At 42.4% G+C, this 12,605-nt stretch overlaps 1 protein-coding gene across 7 annotated transcripts in view; it reads right to left on the bottom strand.

Moving 5' to 3' along the window:
* Window positions 1-12,605, bottom strand: part of wrn (WRN RecQ like helicase) — a 104,507-nt gene that overhangs the window by 86,096 nt on the left and 5,806 nt on the right. For 6 of the 7 annotated variants that reach the window (XR_015753311.1, XR_015753314.1, XR_015753315.1 and 3 more), the window contains exons 2-5: window positions 11,649-11,759; window positions 10,228-10,343; window positions 8,940-9,085; window positions 8,102-8,250 (exon numbers count right to left, since the gene is read on the bottom strand). Coding sequence is in view for 1 of the 7 variants with exons in the window: in XM_087979980.1 (XP_087836106.1) it covers window positions 8,102-8,250; window positions 8,940-9,085; window positions 10,228-10,343; window positions 11,649-11,744 (507 nt within the window). In the remaining 6 variants the exon portion in view is untranslated. Of the gene's footprint in view, window positions 1-8,101; window positions 8,251-8,939; window positions 9,086-10,227; window positions 10,344-11,648; window positions 11,763-12,605 lie in introns of all 7 variants that reach the window. The other variant, XR_015753312.1, reaches the window with a different exon arrangement.

The raw sequence follows: 12,605 nt of genomic DNA, 5'->3' as shown, positions 1-12,605 counted from the left end.
TTGGTGATGTCATTTCCTGTTCTTTTTCTCAGGGTAAATGGGATCAATAGGTTTGCTGATAGAGTTCCAGTAGAAATGCCATGCTTCTAGGAATTCTCGTGCATGTCTCTGTTTGGCCTGTCCTAGCATGGATGTGTTGTCCCAGTCAAAGTGATGTCCTTCCTCATCTGTCTGTAAGGATACTAGTGAGAGTGGGTCATGTCTTTTTGTGGCTAATTGATGTTCATGTATCCTGGTGGATCGTTTTCTGTCTGTTTGTCCAATGTAGTGTTTGTTACAGTTCTTGTAAGGTATTTTATAAATGACATTGATTTTGCTTGTTGTCTGTGCAGGGTCTTTCAAGTTTATTAGCTGCTGTTTTAGTGTGTTGATGGGTTTGTGGGCTACCATGATGACAAGAGGTCTGAATAGTCTGACAGTCATTTCCAACATGTCTTTGATGTAGGGGAGAGTGGCTGAGGTGTCTGGACATGTTTTGTCTGCTTGTGGGGTTTTTATTGCTGAGAAATCGACGGGCTATGCTCATTTGGTACCCATTCTTTTTGGATGCACTGTATAGCTGATTTTCCTCAGCTCTGCATAGTTTCTCTGTGCTGCGGTGTGTGATGGCTCATTGAAATAATGTTCTAATGCAGCTTCGTTTGTGGGTGTTGGGATAGTTGCTTCTGTAGTTCAGTATGTGTTGGTTTTCTGCAGACACTGGTTTGAAGTTCCCCATTGGCTGTTCACTCTCCTGCAACCTCTAGGAATGGCAATTTCTTGTTGTTTTCCTCTTCTTCAGTGAATTTTATGCCAGTAAGGGTATTATTGATGATCTTCAAGGTTTCGTCTAATTTGTTTCATTTAGCGATGACGAAGGTGTCATCCACGTAGCGGACCCAAAGTTTGGGTTGGATGGTTGGCAGAGCTGTTTGCCAACAAGCAGACAAAACATATCCAGAAACCCCAGCCACTCTCCCGTACATCAAAGACATCTTGGAAATGACTGCCAGACTACTCAGACCTCTTGGCACCATGGGAGCCCACAAACCCACCAACACACTAAAACAGCAGGGCGAAAGTGAGGACAGCAGATACTGGAGAGTAGAGTCAAGATTAGAGAGGTGCTGGAAAAGTACAGCAGGTCAGGCAGCATTCGAGGAGCAAGAAAATTGGAGTTTTGGGCAAAACTCCTTCATCAGGAATGAGGCTGGAAGCCTCGGGAGTGGAGAGATAAATGGGAGGGAGTGAGGCTGGGGAGAAGGTAGTTGAGAGTGCAATAGGTGGATGGAGGAAGGGGTAAAAGTGATAGGTTGGAGAGGAGGGTGGAACGGATAGGTGCGAAGGAAGATTGACAGGTGGGACAGTTCATGAGGAACAATGAACAATGTTGGACAAACAGGCAGAAAACTACCCACCAGGATACATGAACATCTCACAGCCACAGCTCACCAATAGGATAAACAACACAGAGGAACCGGCAAAAAAAAAACGGACAGATAACCAGGTTTGACCTACAGAGAATGAAACCTGAAAGCAACACTACTTAAAGTGTACAAACCAGACGTCCCTCTCAGACCCATCGTATCGCTACTAGGGATACCATCACACAAACTGGCTAAAAGAACTGCAACAGAAACTGAAACACCTGATCAGCGGATCCAGACACTCTATACAGTCAACACAGGAATTCTTGGACATCATCAGAAATATACATATAGATAAGGAAGAAACTATGGTCTCATTCGACGTAACAGCACTGTTCACCTCTATCGACAAAACCCTAGCCAGAGAAACAATAGCCAACCTGCTGGACAAACAGAACAGACGACAAGACAGGGAACCTATCAACAAAGACTGCATACTCAAACTACTGGACCTGTGCCTCACAACACACTTCACATTCAACAACCAAATATATGAACAAATCAACGGCACATCCATGGCCTCACCCATCTCTGGACTCATAGCAGAAGCTGTAATGCAAAGATTAGAACAAACAAACAGTCTTACTGCAAATTCAACCCAAACCCTGGGTCAGATATGAAGATGACACCTTTGTAATCATTAAAAACACAGAAAGAGAGAACACACACCGGATCATCAACGCCACACTCAGGAATCCGATTCACTAGAGAGGAAGAAAAAGGACAACCAACTCCCATTCCTAGATGTGATGGCACAGAGAACACCTAACAGAGAATTCACCACAAAAGGTATACAGGAAAGCCACACACACAGACCAAGTCCTGAACTACGAAAGCAACCACCCCAACACACACAAAAGAAGTTGCATCAAGACACTGTTCAAAAGGGCCACAACACACTGCAGCACACCAGAACTGCAAAAAGAAGAACAACAACACCTCTACATTGTATTCGCCAAAAACGGATACCCCCGCAATTTCATCAAAAGATGCCTAAGGGAAAGACAACTGAATGAGGACATGCCACAACCCAAAGGACTAGCCACGTTACCATACATCAAGAACATTTCTGAACTGACAGCCAGACCACTATGACCACTAGGACTCATAGCACACAAACCAACAGCCACTCTCAGAAAACAACTCACCAGGACAAAAGGACCCAATACCCAACATGAGCAAAACCAACAGTGTACAAAATCCCATTCAAGGACTGCACAAAACACTACATAGGACAAACAGGAAGACAGCTAACGATCCGTATCCATATCAACTAGCCACGAAATGACACGACCAGCTATCCTTAGTAGCCACACACACAGATGACAAGCAACATGAATTCGACTGGGACAACACTACTATTATAGGACAAGCCAAACAGAGAACAGCCAGGGAATTCCTAGAGGCATGGCACTCATCCACAAACTCCATCAACAAACACATCGACCTGGACCCAATATACCGGCCACTGCAGTGGACAGCTGGAACTGACAACCGGAAGCGACAGAGACAAACCACTATAAATGCTGGAGGAAACATCACAGAAGCGCTTCACAGGAGGCTCCCAAGCACTGAGGATGTCACCTAGACAGGGGACGAAACGTCTGCAACACAAATTCCCAGCTCGGTGAACAGAACCACAACATACATGAACATCAACTGGCCACAAAAAGACATGACCCACTCTCACTCGTATCCTTACATACAGATGAGGAAGGACACCACTTTGACTGGGACAACACATCCATCCTCGGACAAGCATGACAATTCCTAGAAATATGGCATTTCAACTGCAATTCGATCAACAAACATCCCATTTACCATCTTCTAAGAAAAAGAACAGGAAATGACATCACCAACCCAAGGAAACCTAAAACAAATAGAAAGCAAGCCTTGCTCACTGATGTTACCTAATATGTCACCTGAAATGTCTGAAAACGAATCTTCCAGCTCAGCAAGCAAACCTACATCCAGAACCTCAACCTGAGCTACAAATCCTCTCAAAACTCGTTATGATCAGGTTCTACTAAGGATGGAGGGTTTGTGACACAGGGGGCAGCATCCCTGCCTCAGAGTCCAGTTCAAGACCCGAGAATGTTCCTTTACTCTTATGGATCAAAATTCTACAATTCCTTTCCCTAAATGCACTGCAGGTGGTCTTATCCCACTGGAATTGCAGCAGTTCAAGAAGCCAATTCATCACCACCTTCTCCAGGCCAATTAGTGATGTGCAATAAATGCTAGCCTTGCCAGTGACACCCACATCCCAAGAATGAATAAAATGAAAAGATAACAGCATGTAAGTGCATGTTGTCACAGCAACATGGAATCCCTGTACACAGTACCGAGGAAGTGCTATCTGGTAAACATGATTCGGAGATGGGGTGTACAAAGTTAAAAATCACACAACACCAGGTTATAGTGCAACAGGTTTAATTGGAAGCACACTAGCTTTCGGAGTGACGCTCCTTCATCAGGTGATTGTTCTGATCACCTGATGAAGGAGCGTCACTCCGAAAGCTAGTGTGCTTCCAGTTAAACCTGTTGGATATAACCTGGTGTTGTGTGATTTTTAACTGTCTGGTAAAGGTGGCATCATTCAAATGAAATATTATACTTCTGCCTAGTCAATATCCCATGTCACAGTCAAAGAAGGAGCAAAACAATTCTCCCAAAGCACACCACACAAATGATCTCTGCTGTGTGCTAAATTGGTTTCCTTGTCTGCCTGCCTACATAACAGAGGCTACACTTCAAAAATATTTCAGTGGCTTTATACATATCTGAATGTCATGAATACATGAAAGGCAGGATATATGTGAGTTTTTTTTGTAAATAAAGATTTGTTGTTGTGTCATCTCTGTAACTAAGAGGAATTATTTTATTGTCCCACCAGAAGGAAACATTTTCACTGACTTTACCATAGTATTACAATCTCGCAGGAAGTTGAATAAGTGAAGTCAAAGGAAGTGAAGCGTAAAAACAAGGGTAATTTAGAAAAATCAGGATTTTATAAAGGGAGATGAGCATTGAAATACCGCAAACTTTGTTTTGACCAGCACATTATGAACTGGTACTCTCAATAAACTGGCAAAAATTATATACCTCTGTTACCGCAAAGTTTAGTGTATCATGGAACATAGAAAAATACAGCGCAGTACAGGCCCTTTGGCCCTCGATGTTGTGCCGATCCAAGCCCACCTAACCTACACTAGCCCACTATCCTCCATATGCCTATCCAATGCCCGTTTAAATGCCCATAAAGAGGGAGAGTCCACCACTGCTACTGGCAGGGCATTCCATGAACTCACGACTCGCTGAGTAAAGAATCTATCCCTAACATCTGTCCTATACCTACCACCCCTTAATTTAAAGCTATGCCCCCTCGTAATAGCTGACTCCATACGTGGAAAAAGGTTCTCACTGTCAACCCTATCTAAACCCCTAATCATCTTGTACACCTCTATCAAGTCACCCCAAACCTTCTTTTCTCCAATGAAAACAGGCCCAAATGCCTCAGCCTTTCCTCATACGATCTTCCTACCATACCAGGCAACATCCTGGTAAACCTCCTCTGCACCCGTTCCAGTGCCTCCACATCCTTCCTATAGTATGGCGACCAAAACTGCACACAATACTCCAGATGCAGCCGCACCAGAATCTTATACAACTGCAACATGACCTCAGGGCTCCGGAACTCAATTCCTCTACCAATAAAAGCCAGTACGCCATATGCCTTCTTCACCACACTATTTACCTGGGTGGCAACTTTCAGAGATCTGTGTACATGGACACCAAGATCCCTCTGCTCATCCACACTACCAAGTATCCGACCATTAGCCCAGTACCCCGTCTTTTTGTTACTCTTATCAAAGTGAATCACCTCACACTTACCTACATTGAACTCCATTTGCCACCTTTCTGCCCAGCTCTGCAACTTATCTATATCCTGCTATAACCTGACACATCCTTCCTCACTGTCAACAACTCCTCCGACTTTCATATCATCCGCAAACTTGCTCACCCAACCTTCTAGCCCCTCCTCCAGGTCATTTATAAAAATGACAAACAGCAATGGTCCCAAAACAGATCTTTGCGGAACACCGCTAGTAACTGCACTCCAAGATTAACCTTTGCCATCAACTACTACCCTCTGTCTTCTTCCAGCCAGACAATTCCTAATCCAAACCTCCAACTCACCCTCAATGCCATACCTCCGTATTTTTTGTAGTAGCCTACCATGGGGAACCTTATCAAACGCCTTACTAAAATCCATATACACCACATCTACCGCTTTACCCTCGTCTACCCCCTTAGTCACCTTCTCAAAGAATTCAATAAGGTTTGTGAGGCACGACCTGCCCTTCACAAAACCATGCTGACTATCCTTGATCGCATTATTCCTATCCAGATGTTCATAAATCCTATCCCTTGCAATTCTCTCTAAGACTTTGCCCACAACAGAAGTGAGACTCCTTGAACAAGCTCCACATATCAATTGTGCCCATGCCTTGAAGCCTACTTTTCCAAGCCACGCATCCTAGGTCGTGCCTCACTGCATCATAATTTCCCTGCCCCCAGCTATAACTCTTGCCCTGCAGTGCACACTTATCCCTCTCCATCACAAGAGTAAAAGTCACCAAATTGTGGTCACTGTCCCCAAAGTGCTCACCTACCTCCAATTCTAACACCTGGCCTGGTTCGTTACCCAGAACCAAATCCAGTATGGCCTCACATCTTGTTGGCCTGTCTACATATTGTGTCAGGAAACCCTCCTGCACACATTGGACAAACACCGACCCATCTAACGAACTTGAGCTATAGCTTTCCCAGTCAATATCTGGAAAGTTAAAAAGTCCCCCATAACAACCACCCTATTACTTTCACTCTTCTCCTGAATCATCCTCGCAATCCTTTCTTCTACATCTCTAGGACTATTAGGAGGTCTGTAGAAAACTCCTAACAGGGTGACCTCACCTTTCCTATTCCTAACCTCAGCCCAAACTACCTCAGATGGCGAGTCTTCATCCATCGTCCTTTCCACCGCTGTAATACTATCTTTGACAAGCAATGCCACATCTCCCCCTCTTTTACCCCCACCTCTGACCCTACTAAAACATTTAAACCCTGGAACCTGCAACAGCCAATCCTGTCCCTGTTCTACCCATGTCTCCGTAATAGCCACAACATCGAAATCCCAGATACCAACCCACGCTGCAAGTTCACCTACCTTATTTCATATACTTCTTGCATTAAAGTATACACACTTCAAGCCACTTTCCTGTTTACAGGCACCCTCCTTTGAGATTGATGCCATGTTCCTAACCTCCCTACACTCCAGGTCCTGCACCCTAAAGCTACAGTCTAGGTTCCCATGCCCCTGCAGAGTTAGTTTAAACCCCCCCAAGAGCACTAGCAAACCTCCCCCCAAGGATACTGGTGCCCCTCAGGTTCAGGTATAGACCATCCTGTTTATAGAGGTCCCACCTTCCCCAGAAAGAACCCCAGTTATCCAGATACCGGAATCCCTCCCTCCTGCACCATCCCTGTAGCCACGCATTTAACTGTTCTCTCTCCCTATTCCTCGACTCTCTATCACGTGGCACCGGTAACAAACCAGAGACAATAACTCTGTTTGTTCTCTGAGCTTCCAACCTAGCTCCCTGAAAGACTGCCTAACATCCTCAGCCCTCCTCCTACCTATGTCGTTGGTGCCAATATGGACCACGACTTCGGGCTGCTCCCCCTGCCCCTTAAGGACCCGGAAAACACGATCAGAGACGTCACGTACCCTTGCACCTGGGAGGCAACATACCAAACGCGAGTCTCTCTCGCCCCCACAGAACCACCTATCTGTGCCCCGAACTATCGAGTCCCCAATAACTATTGCTCTGCTCTTCTCCACCCTTCCCTTCTGAGCAATGGGGACAGGCTCTGTGCCAGAGGCCTGAACCCCATTACAGGCACCCTCCTTTGAGATTGATGCCATGTTCCTAACCTCCCTACACTCCAGGTCCTGCACCCTAAAGCTACAGATAGAAAGTCATTCTATCCATTTGTAACAGATGTTTTTAAAAATGTATTTACCTCAATGTAAATATACTTGTTGTTTAATCAAATGGCCTCATGAAATGTCAACAATTGATTCAATTTTAAATCAATTTCCCTTCAAATACTATGATCTACCACCGAGTAGACAGTTTAGGGTACGAGTGAGAAGGTTCTCTGCCATAAAGTTTTATTTAAGGTAAAGTTGCACTGTTATTTAAATCATTGATGCTATAAATAAAGTAAAACAGTGATAGGTAGACCCCCCTGCCGTGCATTTGCATTACTTAATGTGTCCTTTTACATTGATGATGTTGTCCCCTTCATTATCTGAAATATTTGATCAACAAGCACAATCCTGTCCCATAGGTGGTGCCAGTTAATAAAAAGGTTTGCTGTACTTAAATGCTGTCACATTAGAATGTACATGAAGTGCCCTTTTTTGATCTGGAGCTGTTATTGCTACAAATATCATTAGTTTCGCCTGCAAAATCTGAAATCTTAAAATACATTCCTTAACAAAAAAATCTGCCTGGCTCACAATTAATTTAATTAATCATCTTTGCACTCAAAAGATCTCAGGTCCCAAATCTTGGATCAGTATCATTTTAGCCCACAGTAAGATGCATTAATTAATAATATTTTACCTTTTGATTAGCCATGTCAGTTAATTCCACAAAACCTTTGAGTTTAACATCATAGTCTCTCATTAGCTTCCAATGATCTCCATCAATTCCAACACCAACCTTCTTAATTGCTTCATCTTCTAGCAACCTTTTGAGTCCACTTGGAAATCCTAAAACCAAATTTACGTCATCAATACAGATTCAACTCATTTGGTAAATGATGAGCTACTGCCTAGAATCCACAACACTCTTGGTCCACAAGGTTTTTCAAGGCTTCTGCCAAATCAGTACCTTTCAAGAATAAAATCTTTTTAGAAGATCCATTTTGCAAACAAAGTCAACAAAAGAAATGAGCGAGAATTATTACTACTGATGCCAGCAGTATCCCTATTACCAAGAATGAGAACGCAAAATCAATGTATTGCTTTTACCCATCTCCAAAAAGAAAGATACAATGTATTGCACTAAGGCAAGGTCATCTGCAGGTGGCAGCACTACTAATGTTAAAGAGGAGTGAAACCCTGCACCCTCCCAATGAGATCTAACAAATTATTTTCCCCACCTAGCCATAAGATGCACATTATTTTGTTACCATGTTTAAACGTGGAAGGAAGAGAGTGACACATTAGTTAAATTAGAAAAAACAAAAAGGTGAGAACACCTTGAGTTGAACAGTAGCTATGGACAGAGAAACAGTTAGCGTATCAAATAAATGACTTTTCATCAGAACTAGGAAAGAAAAAAAAATATGGTATAGTGTTACTTTTGTGATGTACGAAAGAGCTTCCAGCACCCGCCCACTGCCTTCATGACAGGGAGGGGGAGAAATGAAGGAATAAAAATACTATCATATGCTGACCTGACATGGAAGAGATATGGAACAGGTAGCACTTTTTCTCAGAAGCACACAGCTGAATAAGTGCAACTTTTCCAACTTTTCCTTTTATATATGTCGGAGGCCACTCTATGTCAAATCCGATTGCTGATTGCTTCGTAATAAAAGACCTAAAATAAAGAAATGTGCAATTAACTTTAAAAAAGCTAACATTTATAATCCGTAAATATTAAACATCTAAAATTAAAATCTAGAAAATGAGAAACTCATTCATAGGACCTAGCCTTTGAAAATATAAAGTATTAGAAGGTATAACCAACATTCATATATAGGTAATTCCATTTTTATTATCTGTTCTTATTCCATCTTATTATCGTAAACCTTGAGCACATTTGCCCTGCTTAATGTCTGCTTTAGTCATCTACCTCTCCATCCCCTATGTTTACTTAAACCCTCTCCCACATCTAATTAACCTTCCTCATATACCCATTCTGATGTCTTTTAAATGCTGTAATTGTACCAGCCTCCACCACTTCCGCTGGTAGGTCATTCCATACACACATTAACCTCTACAACATTTAAAAGGTATATGGATGGGTATATGAATTGGAAGGATTGAGAGAGATACGGGCCAAGTGCTGGCAAATGGGACTAGATTAATTTAGGATATCTGGTCAGCATGAACGAGTTGGACTGAAGGGTCTGTTTCCATGCTGTACATTTCTATGACATGATTCCTTGCAAGTCACTCAAAGGTGAGGTAAATCTGTACAGTTCAGAATAACGTTAATTAGATGTGGGAGGGTTTGACATTCACATATAGGTATTCCCAATTCTGACAGTGCATGAAGTTACGATTATTAACATCCAAGGCTTTTTCTCTTTGGTAAAAGAAATACACTTTTTGGTGAAGGGAAAGAGAATGAAGGAGCATGGTGCACAATTATTTCTCTCACACACTGATTATTTGCCCCTCTTCTGGTCACACTCACATAACTCACAACTGAAGGGACCAAAAAACAACGATCTCAGACCTGCACCAGTGTGACATTAGCAAAGACCTAAACCAACAATGACAGCAGCCACATGATGGCTGCACCCATGGCCTTCTTTTAATTCCACTGAGGAGAGGTCACATTTTGATTGATATCACTAGCTAATGAGTGAGTAGCTCCTGGTTCGCCAAACTTAAGAAACAACTAGGAGATGATGTAAATACCAATTGTTGTGTTTCATTCAAGCTAGTACACAAGAAACATAGAACCATTTAGCTTACACATGACAAAGTATAGCTTTCTTTCAGAAATCTTACCTTAAATCTTCTGATAGGAAAGAACAGTCATTTGCTTCATAACTGCATACAATGGAACCAGGAAACTCCAAGAAGGGAAGTTTGTCCTCTAGAGCATTTTTCTTGGTAGAAGAAACCTGGAATACAAGAAAAGATTCTTTTTTTCCCCCTGTTTTTAAATAGAAGCCTACTCGTCATGCCCTCCAACAAAACCATTCCTAGTAGTGTAGAGATATCTTCTCTCTCAGAGTAAGCCTGTACTATGGTTCCCTACAGAGCTGCTGTAACTGGGTCTTAAATTGCCAAGAGGAGAGACTCAGTTGTTTTCACACCACAAGTTCAGTTAATTCATGCAAATTTTCTTCTTTCAAAACAACATATAAAGAGCAGTTTAAAAAACGCCTGGGGCAAAAGGTGGCTGCTTCTTCATGGTTGTGAAGCAATTTTGCCCAGTATAGACTCCAAATATCACAGCGAAGTAGCTAGAGAAGTAGCTGAAATTGTGGGCAGTTGCAGATAAAGTTGAGTTTCAGTTGCACTAAATTTTTGCCCTCGAGAGGCTGAACAGGCTGGGGCTGCTTTCCCTGGAGAGTCAGAAGCGGAGGGAGAACCTTTTAGAAGTTTATAAAATCATGAGGGGTATGGATAGGGTAAACAGACAAGATCTTTTCTCTGGGGTGAGAGAGTCCAGAACTAGAGGGCATAAGTTTAGGATGAGAGGGGAAAAATTTAAAAGGGACCTAAGGGGCAGCTTTTTCCATGCAGGGGGTGATGAGTGTATGGAATGAACTGCCAGAGGAAGTGGGGGGGGGGGGGCAGGGGAGGAAGAGAGCTGGTACAATTACAACATTTAAAAGGCATCTGGATGGGGTTATGAATTAGAAGGATATGGGCCAACTGCTGGCAAATAGGATATCTGGTTAGCATAGACAAGTTGGACCGAAGGGTCTGTTTCCATGCTGTACATTTCTATGTCACTATTCCTTGCAAATCACTCAATGGTGAGATAAATCTGTACAGTTCAGAGGAATATTAATTAGATGTGGGAAAGGGTTTAAATGAACATAGCACGGGATGGAGCGGTCGATGACTAAAGCAGACATGAGCAGGGAAAATGTGCTCAAGGTTTACAGCAATAAGATGATGGAATAGGAACAGATTGCCAGCCCATGTAAAAATGATCAATGATTTCAAAAGGAAATTGTGTTGACATTATTGTATAAACCTGCGTGGCTATGGGAATAGTGCTGGGAAAACAAAACTGTCTGGTAATTCTGCAGGGAGCCAACATGGATTCAATGGGTTGAGTGGTCTCCTTTTGTACCATAATCCAACAAGTCATTAATGTTTGCCTAAAACAAATTCAAAATAACTAAGTCTTTTCTTTCAAAAAGAACACAGTCATGCAAGACAGGGAAGAAAAATCAATTACTCCCGTATACCTTTTGCTGACTTTCAGCTTCTTTTATTTCTTCTGACTCCATCCATTCTGGTAGTTTACGCTGCTGATCAGTCATCTTCTCACCATTTACATGCATCCTTTGGAAAACTTTCTGCTGAGGCACAAAAAAAAAATGTTTTCTATGCATAATACTCTGATAAAACAGCAGATCTTAAAAGTAAATCCTAGGGAAAGAATCTGGCAAACACATGCAAGTTAACAATCTCATATTGTGATCAGTTTCTACTCTCCATTGAGCACAAGAGAATGGATGTCAGATTTCAAGAATATAAAACTTCAAGTGCTTGTTTTGTCATATCATAATGGAGCTGCCATTTCAAATTTGACCGTATATTTTCCAGTATCTCAAACTGATTGCTTAACAATGTCCCAGAAGCAAGTGAATAATCATTTGTACTTATTCCAAACTTCAACAGCTGGTTATTTACAACAGTGACCAGTTTTCAACACCAAGATATTTAAAGTAGGTTACTGGTGCTGTTCATCGTTAAAAGCTCACGTGACAATTTGACCATTGAGGGCTTTGGTAGGATTATGGGGGTGTGCCAGTGACTGACAAGGTCAATCTTCCCCCAACAGTCTCCGTTGCAAATAGGACCACAAATGATTCAATTTTAAGCAAGTTGACACCTCAGGATTTTCTCTTACATTATCCAATCCAGCGCAAGCTTTTTCCAGGGACCAAAGTTCATATCAAAACACCTAAGTGATGTCTTTAGTGTGTCTTTATAGCACTCCAGGCCCAAGCCCTCCACAGAAGGTCTGCTTTGAGTGTCAAGCATTCCAGCTTAAATGACTAGCCTAACCCAGATGTGAACACTGCAATATGAAGTGTCTGCTTGGCATGCTAACTCAGTCGAGTACCTCAGTGTTTTGTATTTTCTCCTGCCACTGATCTTCAAAAGCTTCCAAAAACTCACATGAATGAGGTTGAACT

This window comes from Chiloscyllium plagiosum, unplaced genomic scaffold (genome assembly GCF_037043375.1).
Source record: "Chiloscyllium plagiosum isolate Xiang-an unplaced genomic scaffold, Cpla_swu_hap1 HiC_scaffold_36, whole genome shotgun sequence".
In the NCBI taxonomy this organism is placed as follows: Eukaryota; Metazoa; Chordata; class Chondrichthyes; order Orectolobiformes; family Hemiscylliidae; genus Chiloscyllium; species Chiloscyllium plagiosum.
Note: the sequence above shows the minus strand (reverse complement) of the source record. Positions and strands in the feature narration are given on the sequence as shown.